Here is a 24,131-nt window from a genome sequence, read left to right on the forward strand (position 1 = left end):
TGGAAACTAAATAGCCTCAATGCGAAGTCTCCAAGTCCACTCCAAGAGACCAGGGTCTACTAAATATAGCACCCAGTGACAGCAGGAGACACCGCGTCCCCTCCCCGGCCCTTCTAACTACACTGATGAAGCCAAATTGTCATCCACACGCACACATACACGGGAGAAGTTCCCCGTCTGCCAGAAATGTGGGACACACGTCATCCACACAACACAAAACCATATTTTCTCTCTGTAACGCCATTTGCTGAAGCACGAAAATAAACACACATACACACACATCCTTTCAATCCAAATGGGATTTACTTAAGACTCAATAAGGCAGACAGAAGCATTATTGTCTCAAACACAGACCTATTGTGCTAAATAGAGATACCAAGACGTGGGCTGATGATACTCGTGAGCATTCTGTGTATGCACCCACAGAAATCCAATAAGTGTGCATATGGACACACATAAACGCAGCCGGTATGATGTGGAAGTTAATAGAAATGCTAAATTAAGCATACAAAAAAAAGTGAGAATGAACATTAATCATTTTGTAAAAGCTGCATTGATATTCGCAACAAAACTGCCGGGTGGGAGGGGGCCCTCTAATTCACTTAGAGGAACACATCGTCAAAGTTTTAGCCTTTTTGCTGGTTGACATACCTGCTGTTGAGGATATTGCATGCTGCCCAAACCCATTTGGCTTCTCCCCTGCATGTTCATCGAATATCGATGTGGGGGAGGCGAAGTATATGGCTGGTTAGAGGGGTAATGCCCACCTCCTGCCTGTGGAGGGGTGGAGTAAGGATTGCTGGCCATGCCATACAGCTGTGAGCGCTTCATAGCCATGAAATCCATGGAGGACACCTGTAGAGGTAGAAATAGGATTAATCATCAACAACAAGCATTTCTTTATTAACTAATATTTCACATTAATTGATACACGTGATTAGCCGAGATCCATTTAATGGCTTCGATCAGCCATCTGCAAAGTTGGAACTTCTAACTGAAGTCCACTTAGTCCAAACCACAGCCACTGCTGATTTATTTTGTAATTGCACAAGTGGAAGTTTCAAATTGATGTTTGCAAATAAAAAAAATAAAAAAATGTTTAAATTGCACAACAAATGGAATTAGGCAAGCAAAGATGTTTATTGCTCAGCTACTCAGAGCAAACTGTTGGAGGGGGGCCAAAATAAAATGATTTAATTAAAACCTAAACCTTGTATCTTTGTTTTAATGTATGAAAAGGTTTTAAAGTGTGGTAAATGTTATTTAAAGTGATGGGAAGCAATGGCAATAAAAACCCCTTGGCCTTGTTCCCATAACCACAAAGCAGCGATGCCAATAATCACTGTGCAGTGCTCCCTTTTCAGATGCTATGTTTTTGCTCATAGTAAATTGGCAGAAATGGGATGGAAATAGTTCTTACATTTACGTTTAAGCGTTCACAGGAAGAAAAAAAAACGGAGTTGGGAAGGATCCAGACTTTACATTACATTTGAGACAAGGCATTTCAAGCTTGCAGGTTTTAATCCCAGGAGGGAATTCAGAGCAATCAAGCAGTCAGTAGCTGCTTTCAAAAGGCAAGAGACGCACCTCGAGAGCTGCTTTCTTATAGATTCACACACAGATTAAAAAAAGATAAATAAATACATAAATGAAAGGTATGGAAGGGAAATTGTCAAGGGCAATTTATTCCATTGTATATTAAGTATTTCTGAGCCATTGCAGGAGCCGTCTGGGGTCTTAAGGAGCCACTGGAAAACTCCAGTCCAGAGTATCGGCCTAATGCTAATTCGTCACCAACTGTTTGTCTGTCTGCCAGAGAGATAAACCGATGTCCTTCTTTCATTACTTTCGCCTCCTATCCACTCTCCCTTTTGTCTTTGCCATGTAGGATCACGAGTGATTTATTACATTTTGCTCCTGCTGTTTCTTACACACACTTCTGTCTCACTCGTCTCCAACCACCCCCCACCCATCACCACTGTCCTCCTTAGTTTCCACTCCTCTTCCCAACTCAATATCACCTTGTCTAGTGTAGAGGAGAAACAGTCGCTTCCCTTATATTGCGAGGCTAATATCAAGAAGACATGTCGGGGGAAGGGAGCACTTTATTCAGCAGGTTACTTGTGGACAGCAAAGGCGCTCCAGCTTTAAAAGGGTTTTGCCCACGGAGGCATGTGCATGGGGGTTTGGACTACTCCAGAGTATGGAGAGGGAAAAGAGAACGAGAGTGATTATTAAAAGAAAAAAAAGAAAGTAACAGGACAGAATGGGGTAAGAAAGCCTGAGAGCCATGTACGAGTGCTCTCGAGTGTCTGAAATTATTTCACAGCATGGAGGTGTACGAGAGCGTGAGGAGGCTTATCCTGCAAAGATTTTCATGACCAGGATTTCAAGAGTCTAAAAGATGAAAAACATCTTCCTGCCTCCTGATTCTGTGTGTTAATACATGGTTGCTGTGCTAATTATAAACTGTAGCCACTAATTTCTTTTTACTTAATGCATAAGTGAATTATTTCCAGTTTTCCAGAAGATCACAGAATTCAGCAGCCGTTTTGGTCCAAGATGAAACACCTAAATGGGCATTAGAATAAGACCCATTAGAGTCATCTTTGTTGTGATTTGTAGTGATTTTTTTTTCATCCAATAGTACTTTGAAATTATAGAGTATGAAGTAAAATTGATCCCAGACAGCATCTTTTCAGAGAGAACACTTTATCACATTATTTGTCTTTTGCTTCTCCTTATTTATCAGTTAGACAGTAAAGACTGAACAGGAACAAGTTATTAATTTAATTCAGAGTGCAACCATAATTGAGTTAGTCTTTAAGTGCATTGGAACGGAGTTAAACAAACTGAAAATCAAAAGAGCGATTTGTTTTTAGTGTTCTTGATGTGCTCAGATTGATGCTGGTCATGTGTTTCCAATACAGTTATAATGGTGTTTTGGAAGGGGCGCAACGCAGCACATGACCTGCTTAAACTGTACAACAGCCGCGACCTTCAACGAGGCAGATGCGCCAAGTAATATCTGTAGTAAATACGGCAGCACTCTTGAGTTTCCAGGGCAATATGCGCCTCATGATATTGGACACACATAACCCTCCATTTCCCAAACTCCATCCAGTTTACCGATCCATTCTCAGAGGTCTTCCGTTTGCCAAAAACGCTGAGTGCAACACACGTAAATCCCTTCACACAGACGCCAAGTATACATGCATGCTAGGAAAAAATTTAATAAAGAATTAAATGCTGCACTTTAGAAGGCACTGAGCATAGAAATAAACCTCAGAGTTTGGGGAGTTTTTAGGAGGAGTGGATTAAACGCACACATGCACACACATGCAAGCACTGCAAAGCCCTCATCTCTGTCTCGCTTTCTCACAAACTCAGGGAATTATTCAATATAACACTCACAATCAAATTATATCTGTTACTTTGGACCATCTTGCACGCATGGCATCATCCACACTCATCCGCAGAGGGGGGGGGGAGGAAAAAGAAAGAAAAAAAAAAGGTAAAAATCTCAAATCTGCTTTCGTGACAAGTTCTACTAAACGAAATTTCAGCCCACGACAGCCTTTTTCCGCGAGATGTGCCCATCGTAGCCAGCACCAGGCACAAACAACAATTCTTGACAAATTGGAACTTTTTTTTTTCTTACCTCAGAGAAATGACTGTATTTACAAAAAAAATATATATATATAAATATATAGACGAGAAATATATATATATATATATATATATATATATATATATATATATATATATATATATACATATATATATGAATATGACACACTTGAACAAATCATGTTTGTCCCAGGAGGGACAGCTTATAAAAACCAGAGGGAGTACAATGAAATTGTTTTCTTTTTTTCCTGTCACTTTTGTTCATCTGGCCATGCCATTCAATGCGAGAGCGGGACGAGGCATGGAAGACAATAGTAATTCACCAGCTAAATTTAAAATTCAATTTATGAACTCTTGTGAGCTTTTTTTCAGGCAAAACAAAGCCATTAAAAGGGAACATGGGTGAAATTACCGTGGGGTGAAACCTGCCAAATTGCCTCTCTGAGCTCAATCGACAATATTTTTATGTTGCAAAAATGATTTTACTCCTTCTCGCTTTAATGTGCTAAGTTGTTAATCGGAAAAAGACACAATACTCGACAAAAAGAGGCTTGGATACCTGGATTATAAGGCACACACTGGGATCAAAGAAAGATAAAACAATATTAGTAAATGGTTATTATTCTAATTTCATTTTGAATGCAGGAATCGTTTGAAAGAAAGTCTACTCACTGATTAGCCTGGGTGAACATGGCCCGGCACACACACACACCTTCAGGATCTCTGAAGGTGTGACAACTTTTACCCTATCTTTGTGGCCATCGTTCTCACTGGCTGTGTGCATTAGTCCTAAATATCACTGATTAACTATTCAAACACACAAATCAAATCAAAGGAAGAAAAAAAGGCAGAAAGGCGCATAATAAAAATAACTCTTCCCCCACAACTTAGCTAGTTCTTGGTAACAATATAGAAAGTTACAGATTCCAGCCTTCAAGGCTGTACTGTCGCCACCGAAGTCTGTGCTTTTCCTGTAATCTCTATACAAACAGCAATGCAATAAACGATGTTCCTTCATATGTTCTTTATGGGCTACAAGCTGCTTTATTGAGAAACAGCTACTTCAGAAATTGGCTAAACCCCAGAAGAGCAATTCAGGGAACTCTTGTGATCTTGTGATGTTTTTTTTCTTTCTTCTTTTCTCTATTAGACAGGTCAGAGCTTTTACAGAGCCATTTCAGACACATTGAACTAGTGGATTCAGTCAGGGTTCCTATTTTCCGCCATAAGTGTGTTTCTGGCACCCACACGGTGCAAATTAGTACAATTTTGAGGCAATTTCATCACGTTAAAAAGAGGCATCAAACATCATTTTGTATGAAAACTGGCCTCAAGATGCCTTTTAGTATTGATTATTTTCTCTTCTTCTTAAATGGACCTTTCCACAATGCCGCCTTTAACTCGTGTGTAATGAAATCATTTTAGCCTGTGTGTATCTGTGAGAAGAAACAAATACGGATAATTATTGTCAACAGATCCTCTTTATCCTCGCTGCTACGTCCGCCTCTGGAGATTCAGCATGCTGCAGCCAGAGTTTGCCGGTCTGCCGGGACGAGCAGCTTTTATCTTTTTATGTTATTTGTTTGCAGCATACAGCCGAGCACGCTGCGTTTTTTGTTGTTTTTTTTGCACTGTGGGGTCCAGAGATGTCTCGGCCTCAAGAACAAAGCTCCACGTTTCAGTTTTGAAACCCTGTGCATTGGGGCCTACTGTCTCAACACAGATGAAAAGAAAAGGGTGGAAAGAGAAAGATGGGAGAGGGGGAGGGAAAAGGGGGGAGAAGATAAACTACAGCAGTGGGCGAGTCCAGATCGAGTTCCATATTAATGTGTGCAAATTCCCCCGCTCCTGCTGACTAAGATTAGAAAAATTAATTTCATGGATGCAGAGACAATACTGATGTCATCAAGCGGAGAGGAGAGGAGCAGCAGCGCGCTGTTAACTCCTCCCTCCCCGGCCTCCAGGAGAAGCACATAACTCAGTTCATCACTTTATTTTGCTGCCAAGATTCGAGAAAGCCGAATAAACCCTCACAACAAAACACAGCTCTCGACTTTCACAGATTGTTCTTATAAATCAGTGTCACCCTAAAAACGGGACTTATTGTGCAAAGACGGAGGGAGGCAAAGTGAGCTATGTGTGTTGACATCCCCATGTGCCTGCTGCATCACCAAGAGGAACAAATCCGCTGAATTATGTCTTGAAACACAATCTGATCCTGAGCCTCAGCATTCATGCCTTGTTAGTAAAAAGGCTCATAATGAACGACAGTGTGAAGAGCAGTGCTGGTCTGCGGGGAGTTGCGAAGAGCCAAATTGCGTTTCCTCAGTCCAATATGCCTGGATGGCGCAGGCAGCTCCCTAAGCAACGGCAAGCATGGAATTATCTCAGAAGAGAGGTGAAGGGAGTGACAGTCATAGAGGAGGCGGGCAAGGTGGTTACATGTTTCCCAGTGATGCTGTGAGATGAGGAAAGGCAAACAAAAAAGAAGCCAGATAAAGAGAGTGTTGTCATGCAGCCGATCGGTACTGGAGTGCTCAGTACAATACACATAATTGCCCGCTTTTCTGCATCATCCTTGGTGGAGCTGGTGATCGGTGTGCCCTCTCCGTTTGACACCAATATTTACACCACACACAAACACATACTCGGAAACTCATCCACCTCGCTGAAAACCCCTTCCATCCATGAGCAGCAGAAAAAGTTGCAGAGCGTTCGGTTCATCACGGACCAGGACAAAGACGTCATTAGGAGAAAGGATGAGGGAAATGGAAGAGAAGACAGAGCAGGGAGGGAAGAGAATGCGAGAGGCTGCTTCATCTGTCTCAAGTGAGATTGGGGTCATCGGGTCGCCAGAGCCCCTTTTCATTCGCTTAGAGTGAGAGCTAAAGAGGCGGCAGGAGGGGGCCAAAAAAAAAAAAGAGAAAATCTCAATGACAAAACGAGATGCAGCTGACATGCCTGTGACACGTCAGAGAAAACGAAAACAAATAAAATGCAATCGTCTGCAAACAGTCAAGGAAGAATGTGTGAATGAACACACACTCCCATTTTGGCAGGAGAATCTCACTGCCTGGATGCCGCTTCGCCAGATGGAATTCATTCAGATTTCCACTGTATAACAAGAAGGCACTCATGGATGAAAACAGATAAACATGCACAGGTCTAGTTAGAGCATGAAGCTTCATTTCCAAGATGCAATCTGCAGGGTTTAAAGCGCAATATTCCTCCACTCAACCCCAACTGTGCTCAGACGTTTGCTTGGTTATTCACAAGATAACATCCTGTGATAAAAATCTTCACAAATCCACCCTAAATAATAACAAAACAAAAAAAATATTCAAGACAGAGTGATAGTCGGAGTATATTTCTTTCTGTTAGCCCCTTCTCATGGTACCTGCCACTGATATGAAGATAATATGAATGAGTAAGAGCTTATATATATATATATATATATATATATATATATATATATATATATATATATATATATATATATATATATATAATTATGTCTTGCCGCTTAATTATGTCTTGCCAATTTTAATGTCAATGTAAAGCACTTTGAATTACCTTGTGTTGAATTGTGCTATATAAATAAACTTGCCTTGCCTTGCCTATATATATATATATATATATATATATATATATATATATATATATATATATATATATATACAACTTTTTATTTTTTAATCCCTCAATATGGTTAGCCAAGTGCTACTAGACCTCCCCCCAATCTCATTGACAAGTCCTAGTGAATGAGAGGAATGCACCTCTCTCCAACTTCCTCAGCCTCCAGACTCCTCAGAGAGATGCTGTTACACAAGCAAATGAAAGAGAGGAAAAACGGGGAGGTCGGAGCATAATAACAATAACTCTATTTGGCGCACAGAGAGACCGGGCTTTTAGAGTAAATGTTCTGCCCTTTTGCTTCCCTCGTCTCCCGGTGCCAAGCAGTAATGTTGGCATTAAATATGCAGGCTAAATTCCTTCTTTATTCAAGGAAATCGCCACCTTTGCTGAAGAAATCATTTGCGGGGGTTACTGCCTTTCTGCTTATGAATGAGGTCCTGCATCACCAAGTGTGTTTACGATTAGCAGTGGTTACTCATGCTGTTTAACTCAGAGAAGGATGAAAATACATAAGTGAACTCTAAGCGAGCCGGCCAGCAGAAATGATGCTAAAGGTTCCTGAGGGGGCTTTTCTTCCTCCATCCATTAGCCTTCCTGTAAGGCAAATCTTAACGAGCTCTTCAGACCGGGAGACTGGCCGTTGAAGACGTGGGAGCTGTTTAAATTATGAATATGGAACCATCTAAAGCAAGACCACAATAAGTGCCCCTCCCCTTTAAAAGGCTTGTCTCCATCCTCCCCGCTTTATTTTGATTGGCATTTCTGAAGCACAGGTGGAGTTTTTCAATTAATAAACAGCAATTAGGTCACTCCTGCGGTGCAATCAAAGCGGTTCTCCACTCCATATGCTAACGATTTACATTCAGGCTGTTTGTTTTGGATCACTTCCCCATCCCTCTAGGTTGAACCCTCCATATCCCTCTTACAGGTGATCCATCACTTAAAAAGAAAAACACAAGTTATCAAAATAGTTATCTGGACTTTCCATCCTCAGGCAGATATTAGATACTCATTAAAAGTCACCTGAAACATTATGAACCTAATTGATTTCATTATCGGACTCGGCACGACACGCGGGGCTTCCACGTCTGACAGCTCAGCTGGAAATATACAAAGTTAATTAAAAAAAATTGATTTTCATATAAATGTGTCCCCTCTGCTCCGCTGCTGTAGAGGGACATGACGAGAGGCCTGTCGAAGCATGACAGCAGTGATGTTCACTGCGGAAGGAAACGCAGCAGGTTAGAGGTTTGAACATAGTAACTGGAGAGGGAAAATGTATCCCTGCTTTCAGGAACTGTGGGACTGCGTGTGAGTGTGCGGCTATGACAAATTGTGTAATAGCCCGTTAGGTAGTGTTCCTTCTCCTCAAACCCCCACACACCAATGTCTCTTTACCTTTTAATCTCCTGCATACCTTCCCCTGTCTCCCCCCATAGCTCCACACAGTGGCTGCAGCAGCAGCAGCAGCAGAAGCAGCAGCAGATGTGGCCTTAATTTTCTCCTTTAATGAATGTGTGTCCCATCTCTCCACCCTGCTGTGAAGCCTTCTCCAGAAATTGTCTCCTGGATTTGGATTTGGAGCCCTTGAAATAGGTTTCTCTGCCCCCACAGTCCCTTTAGGTCGCCCTCTGGGAGGCCCCGGGCTCTGTCGGCCCAGGTCAGGCTTCCCATCTCCTGGGCTATGACTGGGAATCAATCACTGAAGTTGTCCAGGAACGTGAGGTGGGGGATGCTGGGTCAATCAATGAGGGGATCCAGGCCTGCGGGAGCCTTGATGCATGGCCTGGCTGCACATACACTCTGACTCACACTGAACACCACCATTTACTCCCATTATTGCTTAGCCCCAGGGCAGCTATGTTTAAGGTGGACTAGCTTCGCTCAACCATATGAATAACATATGACTGAGAAAATTGGGTAATAGTGCAGTTAAAGAACTTTAATTATAATTCAGCATAATCAAAATGAAAATTGCATGTGCATCTCTTGTACTCACCCGTATACAGTATACTGTATATGAAATGGGTTTCCATTAATCTAATGTGTTTTTTTACGAGATAAAAGATTAAAAAAAAAAAAACGACAACTGCTAAACATGCTATACATTTTGCATTTCCAAAAGTGAATCCACTCACTGAATTTCCTTCAGAGGGAACCACTATAAGTTACCCTATCATCATCTCAAACATGAACCTTGACAGAAAAAGTTGATGTCCAGCTTTATATCTTCAAGTCTGACTAAATAAAGTTTGCTCCATTACACTGGTTACGTGTGCACAGTTTTGTATATGCAGTTTTGCATTTATTTTCACTACTATAACTAACATGAATTAACTATGTCGGCATGTAAGAATGACTCGCACGCAGAAAAGAGTGTTTCAAGCAGCTGTGAATACAAAGCATGCCTCTGAATGACTGCCAGTGGCAGTAAAACATGTATTCTGTGTGTGTGTGTGTCTGAGTGCGTGAGATCAGTGCACCATCTGTGTCCAGATGTTGCGTAGAGTGCAGGCTGCGTGGACAGCCAGACAGTTGGCAGGCCTTCTGATAGGCCTGTGTTCCTTATTGATAGAGGGATCACAGAGACAGAAGAGTCAGCCGTGCTCAGCTAGACCACAATATTGTCCTCTATGCTGTTATTCATCTCAGCCGGCCAAGAGAAAATGGGATGTTCTGAGCCAAGTTTATAGCTGTCAGAACCGGGCCAAATAAGAGTTGAATAGATTTCCAACAATCGGAAAACAGCATGAGGAACGTTTGATTTGTCATACAGATGCGGGCAGATTCTTGCATCAAAGCTAAAGATTTTTCTTTACAAAAAAAAAAGGCAGGCTTTTTTTCTTTCTTTTTTTTTTAATACAGGCAATAGCAAAGCTGAACGTCTAATGTGTTAAGTTCATGAGGGTGCAAGGCAAAGATAAACATGTTGACAGAGTGGATAAACTAGTTCCTGAGTCTTATAATAATACCTGAAGCTATTTGATTGTCTGCAATGCTTTCTAGACTTAACCCAATGATTCATATGTGTTTATATGCCTGGTATGCAAAAACACATTCAAATATCACCTTTATAAATAGATATGTTCATAAAAACCCCCTCAACATACAGCATGGCAATAAAACAATGAACTAAAGCTTGAATCTTTCTGCACGAGACCCCAGTCTCTACTTTTTCATGTTTTATGAAAGGCATCTGTTGACTGTGCAGTTTCCATTACTGCCTTGCAGAACTGCCTCCCTGACCCTACACCTTATGCCATCTTTCTTCCCTCGGCTCCTGCCAGACTTATGGAGCAGCACCGATGTTTATGGAGGCCAGACACTCTTCCAAGAGCTTTGATCCAGAAAGTTCTATAGCATATAGTTTTGCAGGGGTCATCCACGGAGAGCAATGTGGATAGCACCGTTGGTAAGTGAAAGCACACTGAGCAGCTTGTTTTGAGGGTTTATGAGGTACGTGTTGGATGGGTGCGTGTGTGTCTGTAAAGACTACAAATGTTGCATGTATTTTGCTAAAAGAGAAAAAGATACAACACAACATAAATCCAGGAGGAAAGAAATGCATAGAAAATCAAAACAAGTGCCAGAAAACTGAATCAGAGGCCAACCCCAAAAATTTCATCAGGCAACATAAGGACTCTCATATCTGTCATCTCTCTTTCATCAAACTCTTTCGTCCCGTGTACAAATTATTCATGCTACCAGCTAAATATATTCATACCATTCTGTTTACTTTATTACTCCACTTTTATTCGTCTCTTTTCTCCACATTTGTTTACAAGAATAAAAGCCTACTCTGACAGAATTATCCCTCTGCACAACAAAAATAAATCACAGCGCTTGCACACACATCATTCACATTCAAAGAGCATGGCTAAATTATAGATGGCCCCTTTCTCCCCAAATATGCATTTCATTAGCATTTCCTTCGCCTGTTGTCTTTTTTTTCTTCTTCTTCTGAACGCCTGAGCACAAGAACCGCTGATGTGTGTGGGTGTGTGCATGTGTGTGTGTATGAGTGGAGAATGAGAACAGACTTGCAGCAAAGCAGGACACGTCCCCTTTCCCAAGCCTTATTTAGGATTCAATTACAATACTCTTTAAAAAGCGTCGACTTCGCAATTAATTATTTTAAGATTAGCTTGACAGTAATGGGCCTCCCACTGACACTAGCTAGTGTGTAACGCTTCTGGAACACACACACACACACACACAGTATATATATATATATATATATATATATATATATATATATATATATATATGTAGATTCACCAAATATACATTATATATGACACAAATCTCCCTCCTCTTCTCCCTCTATTCTTTCTTTTTCTGCCCCTTTGTTTTTGCTCCATTACACTTTGTTTCTTTTCACAATGTCTTTTTCCTCCTTTGTTTATTTATGTTGTGCGTTTCAATACAACAAACTACTCTTTATGACCCACAAGGGTCTTCTCCCACATCTTCCTGCATTCCCAGGATACATCACGTGCACATGCACACAAACATTCGCACCCGTACCCTTGTGCGCAATCATAACCGTCTGTCACCGCTGCTGCCAGGCGTGAGCGAAAAAGCACATCACCCTCCTCCACCCTGCAATGCTTTTTCTTTGCGCTTCATCTCCACCACTGCTGCAGCTTTTCCTCCCACTTGCACCTCTACTCTTTTTTTTTTTTTTTTTCCCCCTCGGTTTGAAAATGAATGTCATCATCCATCCCCATTCCTCGAGCCGCTACAATTCCCACCCCTCACCCTCGGGCTAAACTCAGCCAAAGCCCCTGATTCTGTTTATTTAAATATTTGATATGTAAGCAGTCATAAAATAAATGTTAGGAGACGGAAGAGGAATTATTATGCAGGGTTGAGGGGGACAAGGCCATTATGGGTAATGATGTTCTCTTATATGTGTCGCCCCCACATTGTAAACCCTCCTCTCCCCCCGCCAACAGCGGCATACAGATCGACCTGCATATGACAGGGCCTCAAGATGCAGAAGCAACAGGGGAATAAAGATGTAGAGGTGGCTTGAGCAGCGTCAGCGCATGTGTTTGTTACAGAGGTTGAGATGCAACAGCTCCACACACACACACACACACACACACACACACACACACACACACACACACACACACACACAAACACACACACTTGTTTGGCTAGTGATATGGAAAATAGAGACTCCCATGCACTATTGACTTCTAATACATTGTATACTCTTCAAACCATCCATTTACCAGGTATTGCAATTTCAGGGCTCTGAAAGCAGCACTCTGCTGGCACTGTGCAAAGTATCTTGAAAAAATATCTGACCTCCCCCTCTCAGTAACTGCCAATTCTACGATGCCTGTTAAAGTAAGTGCACAACATTTCATTGAGGTATAATGAAGAGATTTTCCATGTCGGGTACAAGAAAAGACTCTATGCAACCTGCTATGACCAAATGCCAACTATGTGCATGGCTGAAAAGTAAGAGTCCCCACTAGTGACACCAAAAGGATTACATGCAAGGAAAGAGGCGGGTCATGTAAATCAAACGCAGTCTCTGAGAAGGAGAAGAAGTGTAGAGGAAGAGTGTAGTCGGAGTCCCTCGCTGAACAACCTTGAGCTTTTCTTGATGCTGACATGCTGAAATAAGGCAGATCAGCAGAAATAAAATCCCCAATTAAGAACAAAAATGATCACAAAGCATTCATTAGCGCTGGTGGTATATTACCTTGGCATTTTGGGCCCTTTTACTCCAAGACCTAACAATCTCCCAGGCTACACCAAAGAGGGGAGGGAAAATGACTTGACATCAAGGGTCAAAATTCAAAGAGGAGTTGCCCGTTATTGACCTTGTCACCTCTGATTACTTAAATGTGTTGGATCCCGATGATATTTTCCCATCTATCAGCATACTTACTCTTATAATGAACCTAAAAAACACGCACATACTTCTCAAACAGCTCCTTTAAAACTCACATTTTCACACCCGTGAGCCCATTCCCATCACAATAAACCATGCATGTACACAAAAAAAAAAACATCTTCCATATTTTATCACAATCACAGAACTGATTCATTCTCCCACATTAGAATGCAAATCTATAATCACCACCCTTATCGCATAAATTCATGTCCAAATACACACATTTCCATGCTTCTATAACTAAATCTCCTTCACACACATGCCCCCTGCTCCTGTCTGCCCCTCCAGAGTCCAGGTCAGGGTGCCCTCCAGAGCGCATCGCCCTCTCCGCTGTTAATTACCACTAATTGGCCCTGCTCATTTTTCCCCCTCCTATAATGGAACCATTTATCTTTACTACTTAATGAGTAGGCACTGTAGTCACCAGCCAAGGTCACCCACAACTTGCATCAGAGAGAAAGAGAGACAGAGACTTGGAAACAGCTACATGTAAAAAAAGAAGGAAGGCAGAACAGAAGGGAAAGATGAGGGTTGTTCATATTCTTCTGCTCATATGGATTTGCAGAAGTCTCCACACATGACTTGGCTTCGTCAAAAACATGACCAATGTGTAAAGGAAAGGAGTTGGGAAATGCCTCAAAGATCTGGGATTCTGCAGCGTCTGACAAAAACCACAACACATGCAGTGAATCTCTAAAGACAGACTAATTAAAATATGAGTCATGTGGGAGAAAACAATGAACTCCTCAAAACAATGCTGACCAGTGCAGTCAAACCGAGTTACAAATATAGAAAAGGCTTTATTCCAAAAGCATTGAGAGTCTTCTTTGTGGCTTGTGCACATGTACGTATAAAACATTCACCCCAACTGTTGGTGCAGACTCCAGCCTCAGAGAGTGAGAGGGCAACATGTTAGCTGTCCAAAACCATCATAAAACATCTAATTAACAATGAACGCTTTTAATCCCTGGCCAGCAGTTGCTTTGTGTCAATTTCTGTAGTGCTTCCAAATGGAAGAAAAAAAACCCCAACAACTATGGATAATCTATTTCTATAGTGATACTAGAGTGATTATGGAGAAATAATCCCCTTTCTTGTTGGAGAAATTAAGCTCAAAAAAGGTTTAGTCTTATTTAAACAGTCGTCTCACTGTCAATTAACTTAAGATTTCATGGTGCAGCACAAACTTCTGACACGTGCTCCCAGAGGCCACGAGGTCAGACGAGACAAAAGTTTCTTACATGTGTCTGGTGTTAGAGTAATGTAGAATGACAGTTTCTGTCTTAAATGTAGACATTTGAGGCCTCTTTCCAGAGAAGTGCCATTGTTTTGCAGCTCCCCCCCATTTAGTTTCACGCAGCGTAGCAGAGGCATGAGCAGTCATGTGCTCCAGCAGCGCTATGGCGATCAGCCCAGCATGGCGATGTGTGTAAACGGGGCAGTCTTCTATGGATTATGCTAATGTGGTATTCCACGCTCCCCTCTGGCATGTGTCTGACATTACAGTAACCTTTGCATGTTTAGCCAACAGTAACTACGGATGTTCATTGAGCAAGGGGTGCACACATCCGTGCACTGAGAAACACAGAAGCACGCTTGCAGAGGGAGATTAACTGTGCACAGCAAATATCTGCTCCGGCGATTTGTATTGATATCCTTTAGACAGAATTAACATCGTAAAGGAATAAGACATTTATACTTGAAAATAAAGTTCACTTGTGTCATGGATGTCATGATCCGGTTCATCCGGTTTATGTCAGAGCAGCGGCAGGAATGTTGAAGACAAGTTTGGCCATATCAGAGAGATGCGAGAACTGAAAGAAAAATACCATGAGCGCTTTGCCGCTCCTCTGTGCATATGTCTTTGCAGAGAAGAGGATGTGGTGTGAAGTTGCCTCCTAAATTGCCGAGTTAAAATTGATCTGAATGAAGAAGCATCCTGCCAAGAATGACCACAAGTGTCCTGTTGTGACCACAGTCTATAAATTACCAGTATATTCCCACACACACACGGACACTAAGCTGTAATGGACTTGGAATGGGTTTGGTGGGAGAAGTAAAAGATGACAAGAAGATGTTGTGGCTCAGGAAAATACACAATCGACCAGTCAGGACAGAACACTGAGCTGCAAACACAATAAATCACAACTGATTGGAAATCTGGCTGAGGGAGAAACTTCATGGACGACCTCACTAATCTCAATAATGCTTGCTCTTCATGATATGAAATCCAAGTTTGATAATAGGCCACAGGACAGTCTTAAAATTGTTGAGCGAGTAAGGTAGCAACCCCACTTGCTCTCATGTAATCTACGCAAACAGGAGGTGAAAACAGCATAGAAACCTGAAGCAACAACCCGCCGTTATATCAGAAATACTTTGCGGCGAGACAATAGATGCACAGAACTAAAAGAGTCAACAGGGGTTGTTTATTCTTCGGTGAGAACTGGGGGTGAGATTTTGAACATCAGTTTTAATTTTCAGGAGACGCTAATTAGCCTAAAGGATTGTAATTGTTTGGCACGTCATCAGCTGCTAATCCCTCAAATTTCTAGTATCCCAGGAGGTTCGAAATGTGTTTCTGTAAAAATGCCACATTTCCTAAGTTTTAAAAACAGATATTTGAGAGACATTTGGAACAGAAGATTGGGGGTAAAGGGCAAGAGGTCACTCTATAACACTTTATGACCCCACAGATTTGAAAGCTGCCTAAGTTGTGGGGATAAAATTAGATGTTTAGGGATAAAATTAGATGTGTTTAGGTATTTAGTTTTGAAGGAAAAAGTAAAGTTCAAACCCTTGACACTACAGCCTGTTAATTTTGATATTAAGATGTGTTTAAGTGTATCAATGAAATGCGTTCCTCTGGAAAGAGCATTACCAAAAGAGGTTAATTAAAACTAAACTATAACTGGGAGACAAAAAGAAACATCCCCAAAATCTAGACAAAACTCATTAACAAAGATTTGCTGCACTCTTATTTGATCATTTTGTCCTTATATGCTTAACAAATGATGGACGCCACTGTGCTGATGTTTGGTTGTGTGTTTCAGCAAGAAAAAGAAAAAAAGATCTCACCGTGCCAGTGCTGATTAAGATCAACTCAAACCAAACTGAAAGATGTGTGACCAACTTGCACAGCCTACAGTCTGGTAAAAACATTGAGAAGTGCTGAGGCTTTGATGTGTGAAGTGGCAGATGATAGTGGTGGTGGTGGTGGTGGTGGTGGTGGTGATGATGATGATGATGATGATGATGATGATGATGATGATGATGATGATGATGATGATGATGATGATGATGATGATGATGATGATGATGATGATGATGATTATTATTTTCTCCCAGGCTTGTAAGAGGGTGGTTGTAGCATGAAATTCACACACACAATTATAGGCTTTGGTGTTTTGTGTCGCACTTAAAAAAGGCAATCACTGAATGTTTCCTGAATCACACATAAAAAGCATCTCAACTGCAACCTTTGATTTAACTCCCGTGGTCCTAAAATCTTAAGACCAAATTCAACCCTTTTCAGGTAAAACTAAATTCAAACAATGTAGGGGCCAGATAAAAAATAACAATGGGTGCCAAATAAATTCTTCTGGTTTTCAGTAAAGTAAAACTTCCAACTAAAATTTGCCAATTATTTCTCTCCCATTTTCTTGAGCTGAACTGTTTGACTATTGGTTTTATTACACGGGGGAAAAAGTCAGGGCAGACCTTAAGAGTGGTCATTAATTGCTAATTTAAGGTTAAACTGAGTTGGATATTTCCTTCTGCCTCATCTGTTGACTTTAGAGGGGGGAAAAAAAAGGCTGCTTCAGCAGTCCACAGAACGGTTCAGCTTTGTGTATGAATTTTCGATAGGATGTGCTTTTTGTCTAAATACCTCTGAACTGACTGCCGGTCCCTTGGGAGACCTGGATAGCTGCTGACAGCCAGGAGTAGGGAGGGAGATAATAGAGTCTATTTAGAGAGAAAACAGAGAGAAGAAAGCAAGGCTTTGAAAGTGAATGTAATCATTGTAGTGGGCCATCTGTTTAGCGTGTGTCCGGTTTTCTCCACCATACATTAAAGAAAGAGAGGAAGAGTAAATAAAGTAAGGACATCCCCCTCTCCTGGGATGGACGGAGAAGCTGGGGTCATTCCATTCAGGAGCGCCACGTGGCTAATTAGCATGTGTTAAGTTCAGGGTGGGGGCTGTGGTGGGGTTGGGGGAAGTAGGGGACACCGCCACCTGGCACCGTGCCCACCGCAACACACATACAATTAAATCACACATTTGTGTGTGTGCATGTTCAAGGCTGACAAGTCATAAAAACTTCTCTCTCTTCTCATCGCTCGCAAAGCTGAAGTGGGGTAGGATCCAGAGGGAGAGGATTTTAACTGTGCTGACATTTGCCAGAGTTCACTTACTGATTCTCTGTCTCCCCCTTTCTGTCTCTGTAAAGTCGGTCAGGCCCATTCCTCAGAAGTCAGCAGCTCTCCATGTGACTCACTTCAAATATCGCCTGCATTTCCACATCTCCGCCCCTCCCACTGTGTCTGTGTCTCTGTGCTCACACAGACAACACAGCCATGAAGTCTTTCTGCATGCGTGTTCGGGAGAATAAGGAAAAGCAACAACGTTCTCAAGGCTACTTAAATGTTTAAGGAATGCGTGTTGAATTTGGCTGATTTAAAAAAAAAAAGGGCTAAAAGCAATTGATATTTCCACTGTTTTAACAGAATTAACCTCTATGGGTCACAAAAGAACTGGCAGTAACACATTAATAACTGTCTGACTCCAAACCTGACAGATCCTGTAAAATTTGAGATCCATGCAATCCAAGATTGAGAAACAAAACAGTAGCCATCAAATAAATTCCAAAAGAACTTGGACTGTTTGATCAAAATGGAAAAGTCAAATACTACCATATGAATGAACTTTCTTTCTAAAAGTGCTTTGGTTTCTGTTTTACAGCAGCCCCCTGTCTCAACATCGGCAGTTTGGATAAGACAGACCTGAGAAAAAGCTGACACAAAATCAACACCCGCTCGGAGTAATTAAATCCTCTCTTCAGGGCGTTTACACACAAACCTTCCACTCAAGGGGATGTCATGAATACATAGTGGAACAAGATAAAAAAATTAAAACAAGAACATTACAACTAGTTTATCACCCAGCTAATAATATACGAGCAACTATCCAGTGAGGCAAATGTATGGTTTTTTTTTATTTTTATTATATTTTTAAAATGAGAAATAATTGGTGTTTTGAGGACAGCGCACACAGACCAAGGATAACCCCGGCCTGCCAATTACCTGAGCCTGCTCCGTGTTTCATCCGAGGAAGATAAAAAACGCTGCACAGGGCCCTTATCTGTGCAACGGAGCAAATTAAAATTTCACTTTAGTGTTGCTAATCAGCACAGCGCTGGCTGGCCATCACAGAGTCGTAAACAAAACAACATAAACAACCGGTTGAAGGGAGGGGGCAGAGAGAGAGAGAGAGAGCGAGAGAGAGAGAGAGAGAGAGAGAGAGAGGACCACGAAGGGACGAGAGCTGTCAAGAACAGACACACACTCAAACACACACACTAACGGAAAATCTCAAGGCATGTTCAGAAATAAAGCGAAGCCCCCGAACACACACACACACACACACACACACACACACACACACACACACACACACACACACACACACACACACACACACACACACACACACACACACCTTAAGGCTCACTTCCTGACCAGACCCCGTGGGCTGTCCATCTGATGCAGAACATGTATCATAAATTAAATTGCAGCAGCCACAGTCAGTCCCATCACTATGCACGAGGCTCCCTGAGATATCCGCATAATACAAAGTGACATTGATGCATTGCTCCCATTATAAAGTCTTTGTTCATATCACACTAATAATTCATAAGAGAGAAATGTAAACAGTATGCACTGGAGAGCACTGCGAGCAGGGATCATTTAGAGCTAAGCATATTACCGAGGATGGGATTGGGTCTAGACTTTGATATTCAGACCCACTGAGCTTTGATTTCAAATCTGTGAGAAAAAAAAACAACAGAAAAACATTGAGAGTAATAGTGATATATTAGGGGAAACTGTACCATTCATTTTTATTTCATTAGGTCAGACTTTTAAGAGTTGCTGTTGTAATTATCTGTGCAACAACATTATTTCTCACTCACTAAACCCTCATTATTATCTACTAATTACTTTTACTGTTTTGTGCATGTGCTCTGATTAGTTTATAACAGACGGGATGCTTGTTACACATAGGCCTGAAATGTTTCATTTATGATGTAAACGGAGTAAGCCATTAAAACAACACATATGGTGTTATGTCACTGCTATATAGGTACAGGCTGTACATGAAGGAGAAACACGGAGCCAGACACTAAAATGGCCCAGATGGATTTAAATAAAGTGAAAAGAAGAAAAACATCAGGCGGAAAAACTGGACACTGAAGACTGTTCAGTTCTTCCAAAAAAGAAAATACAATTTGACTGGTAAAAGGTCATTTTCACGAGACTCCATGTGTGACCCATGCTTTGAAATATCTCAGCTACCTCTGAGGTTTGCAGATAGAGAAGAGACATGCACTCTTGTGAGGTTCTGTCTTCATTCTGATGAGCTGCTGGAAAAGTGAGTGTGAGGGAGTACGGGGGGGGGGGGCAAGCACTGCAAATGAGGCACGGTCCTTTCGCTCACAGCTGGCTCCTGAAGAGAGGCAGTGGGGAGGGAAATTGAATTTGAAAGCGGGGAAACTGTGCCAACAGGTGACAGAGGCGTTCTTCGACCAAATGCAGTCTGAAGTGAAGCGCAGTCATATCACGGGGCCAATTTGGAGGCAGCATTATGCACTACACCGCTCGCCTTTTTTCACACAGCCTGTCAGCGCACAGAAGAGCAATGCTGCTGCTCCAAATATGAATTAAACATAGGGATTTTTGTAGTGTGAATATACTACTGCTCGAATTTTGGTGGAGTCAAGAAAAAACAAGCACTTGATCCTAAAGACGAGACATGCTTAAAGTGCAGAACGAACTGCTGGGGCAGGAATTTCTGCATCATCTACACTTAAAGTACTGAAAAGATGTGGATTACAGCTTATATAACTATGATTTGGTTAATGTCAAGAATTAATTTAAGTGTATTTTATGCATTTACATATTAAACACTAAATCAATGTAGAGACACTGTACACTAAGAATTGCGTTTACTGCTTGTTTCTTGTGATCATCTAAGCATAATTTCATTCAATCAATACTACAGCAAGCCCTCCCCCTCTAACACATCCACCTCATTTCCTCAACAGCCAACACAATTTCCTTTGATTGGAACAATGTAAGCCAACACACTGCTTTTGTTTTGCATTAGGCAGATAGTATGCGATACACTCAACCTCCTTGCCCTCCAGCCGTCCAGATGTGCCATCCAGCAGCGCGTGTAATTTGGTGCAACAAAAACAACAGCAAAAAAAAGAAAAAGGAAAAGGTTCTTCCTGAAGAAGCACTATGATGTTTTGCTTCAGAGTTCTGAACTGGCAACAGAGTTTGGGGGCTACGTAAGGACCCTTGAAGGCAGTACCCCAAACAGAGAAAGGCTTCTTAAATAATTAGCAGCACCTGCATCCCTTCCTCTGCTAAGGTGGCCTCAAGGGAGGCTTTAAGCCTTATAGGAGCAACAGCAAGGAAAGTGAGCTTCAGCTATTGTTGTGCACAATTGTGGTTGTAAATAAAGTACCTATATGGCAGAAAATGAGTCTTTGCTTTTATTTTGAAATATAATAACAATGAAGTGCATTTACATCTAATGCAGAAAATAAATCTGAAAATGTCTTTATGAAATAGCTATATTTGGATATATGTTTCTTTTTTTTACATGACAAAGCCACCTTTGGTTGTGTGTGGGGAAGAAAAGAAACCTGAGATTGATTATCAATGGCAGGACGATATTCATAAAGCATCAGTTTTTGTTTTGGACAGCTGCCAAGTGTGAATATTCCCACTGCTCCTGAACGCAGCATCACTGACAATACCGTGGTCAGAAATCTGCAAAAAATCCTCCTTTTTCCTTCTCTCTCGCTCTCGCTCTGAATGCAGTCTGCCCAGCGGGGCCAAGGGGAGCCAATCAGATGGCAGACAGGGTGTCAACTGTGAGACATGCAGCGCTTTTAACCAGTTTACCTCCACTATTCAAATTCTGCGCGGAGCTGCAGGGGAATAAACGAGGCGCACGGAAGCGCTCCAGCCGACACGGAGCGCACGAAGGACGGGCGTTTTTCTTCAACGGCCGCAGTGTCTAATTGACACGTAAGAAAATGTTTGTTAAAAGCAAACAAAAACAAAAGCGATGATATTACAAAATACTACAGCTTTTCAACCCTGAACATTTGTACTTATTAATTTAAATATTTCACTTTGTTCGTGAACGCCTCAAACACTGCACGTCCCTGAAACAGGGCGTTTCGAAACGTGTCTGACACCACGTCGACAGAGCGGTGGATTTACCCGACAGTTTACTATTTTAATCAGACAATATAAAAAGCATACACACATCTGAAATATAAACCCTAAGCCAAGACTGTTGTGATAGATAAATAACAAAATGTCCCCTTCATCATGAGTCCACACAGCCTGTGGCTTTCCCGTGAAAAAAGTCACACTTTGGCGAGTTGTAAACATTGCTTCTAAAAAATCTCCAATCCCAAAATGTAACTTTTGCAAATGTTCATTTCACTCTATTATTTTTGTCTATCCACACACAAATGACTAACGACATCGCTGAAGAAATCAGGCTGACTAAAGGCTGATTTATGGACCGCGTTACACCAACGCAAAGCCTACGGCGTAGGGTACCGCGTCGACGCGCACCCTACGCCGTAACCCTACGGCGTAGGGGTCTGCGTCGCTTTAACGGGGAACCATAAATCAGGCTTAAAGCGCACCTGAGCTCCTGAGTTGAAGTTTCCAAAAACTCACCTGCGTCCTCCCGAGGCCCTGCCCTCCGCCGCCTGAAGGGTTCATGGAGAGTGGATGGCTCCTCTGCTGGCCCCCCCAGGGGCCCGAGGTGGCTCCGTACTGTGGCCCCCCCACGTCCTTCCCGAGGCCCATGCCGGACTGCTGCTGCGCCGCAGGGCCGCTGTAGTCTGGATAAGTCCCTCCGTAACCCCGCATCATCGGGCTGGGGGCCGTCAGCAGCTGGTTGAGGGTCGGAGTGGCCCCTGAGGGCCCATGCTGCTGCTGCTGCTGCTGCTGCTGCTGACCCTGGCCCGGATACCTCTGGAAGCCACCCGGGGCCGCTCCCAGGGGAGACTTGCCATGGCTTGCTGAGGAGTTGCTGCCCACCATCATCATGCCCCCCGCCTGCCGGCCCCCAGAGGGGCCCCCAGAGGGGCCCCCCATCACCCCGTAGGCCCCGCCGCCGTACCCGGCCCGGTACGCCGGGTACTGGCCGTACTGGCCGCTGTGGAACCCCGCTTCGTGGGAGTTCTCCATGCTGTTGTGCCCCATCCCACTGCCTTGCTGCTGCTGCTGCTGCTGCTGCTGGCCGTGTTGATCATAACAGGGCCTCGGAGTGTAATAATTGTTATTAAACTCGGAGTTGTTGCCAGGTGGCCCCTGCAGGTTGGAGTGTTCAAACCTGGCGCTCATCATCCTCTCCGAGGGCTTACAGGTGAGGGCCCCCTCACCTTTCCCCGGCATGTGCTGCTGCTGCTGGGACTCGTCCTGCCCCCCCAGCAGGTTCTCCTTGCCCCCGTGGTGCTGCTCCATGCCCCGGTCCCCCCGGTCCCGGTGTTCCCCCCGGTCCCCTCCCCGGACCTGGCCGTTGTTGTTGGCGCTGTTGTGACTTTGGATGTGTCGCTGCTGCTGCGGCGCAAACTGGTGGAAGTGCGGCTGCTGCTGCTGCTGCTGCTGTGGCTGCATGGGGGGATCTCCGCTCCCGACGCATTTCAGCTTCGCTATCAAGCCACTTTCCATCGACGGGGTGTTGGAGTTGGACGCCGACGCGGAGGTGATGGTATTCCCAGCCTTGTCGCCGTGGCTCGCCGGAGTTGGATGGACCATGCTGAGCTCGCCGCGGCGGTGATGGTCTACATGATTCAGAGTCCCATCGCCCGGACCCAGCATCGGTCCAGCTCGCTGCCCGGTCCCTCCTCCTCCTCCTCCTCCTCCTCCGGATTTCCCCGAATTGAGGTCGGGACCCAAACCGCCAGATAATTTCTTATTTTTATTAGTTCTGGTCGGAGCCGATGCCACTTGCGCAGCCATGGTCACTCCAACATCTCAGCGCGCAGTGACAGCAAGCCCCGACCAGCCTTGCGCACAGAAAAATACTACAAGAGGGGGAAGAAAAACACACACACGCACGCACACACAAGCTGGGAGCTGAAAAACACACTCAATGGGAAATGAGCCTTGTTCCTGTATCGCTGTTGTTGTTGCTGCGGTGCAGAAATGGTGCGTCAGTGAGGCTTCATGATGAAAGTTTCTCTGCCAGGTTTAAACGAAACTTTTTTCCTTCCCCCCTCCGCCTCTTCTCCATCCCGGTTCTCAGTAATATGAAGCAGCAGTCTCCCGGAGCCCTTGTGGCCCAGCATGGCATGAGAGAGAGCGGCTCCACCAGCCTATCCACCTCCAGGGCTCCGGCGCGCCTCACATGCAAAATCCGGACTGGAATCACGAGCCGCTGCGCTCCATATGCGCGTTTCTCGCTCTGTTTCCCACTTATTTACCGCGTAAATGCATAAAAAACAATTTTTAGACTACTTATGTTGCAGAATAAATCAAAATGATGTAGTCTGTATGTCACTATTGTCATGATAAGGGTCAGAGTTATTGCAATAGCACCTCACATGGGGGGAATTTTAAGCCTTCTTTCCATTTTGGGGTGTATTTCTACTTGTAAAACAACCGTGACTGCTCGCACGGGTCAAAATTA

The 24,131-nt window shown here is 43.1% G+C and overlaps 1 protein-coding gene across 9 annotated transcripts in view; it reads right to left on the reverse strand.

The window, feature by feature from the left end:
- arid1b (AT-rich interactive domain 1B) overlaps positions 1-24,131 on the reverse strand; it is a 224,445-nt gene that overhangs the window by 165,650 nt on the left and 34,664 nt on the right. For 6 of the 9 annotated variants that reach the window (XM_061742830.1, XM_061742831.1, XM_061742833.1 and 3 more), the window contains exons 1-2: positions 22,172-23,881; positions 652-855 (exon numbers count right to left, since the gene is read on the reverse strand). In XM_061742830.1, coding sequence (XP_061598814.1) covers positions 652-855; positions 22,172-23,461 — 1,494 coding nt within the window. In that variant the 5' untranslated portion in view covers positions 23,462-23,881. Of the gene's footprint in view, positions 1-651; positions 856-22,171; positions 23,883-24,131 lie in introns of those variants that run through there. The other 3 variants (XM_061742834.1, XM_061742836.1, XM_061742835.1) reach the window with 3 other exon arrangements.

This window comes from Cololabis saira, chromosome 16, assembly GCF_033807715.1.
Source record: "Cololabis saira isolate AMF1-May2022 chromosome 16, fColSai1.1, whole genome shotgun sequence".
NCBI classification, from domain to species: domain Eukaryota; kingdom Metazoa; phylum Chordata; class Actinopteri; order Beloniformes; family Belonidae; genus Cololabis; species Cololabis saira.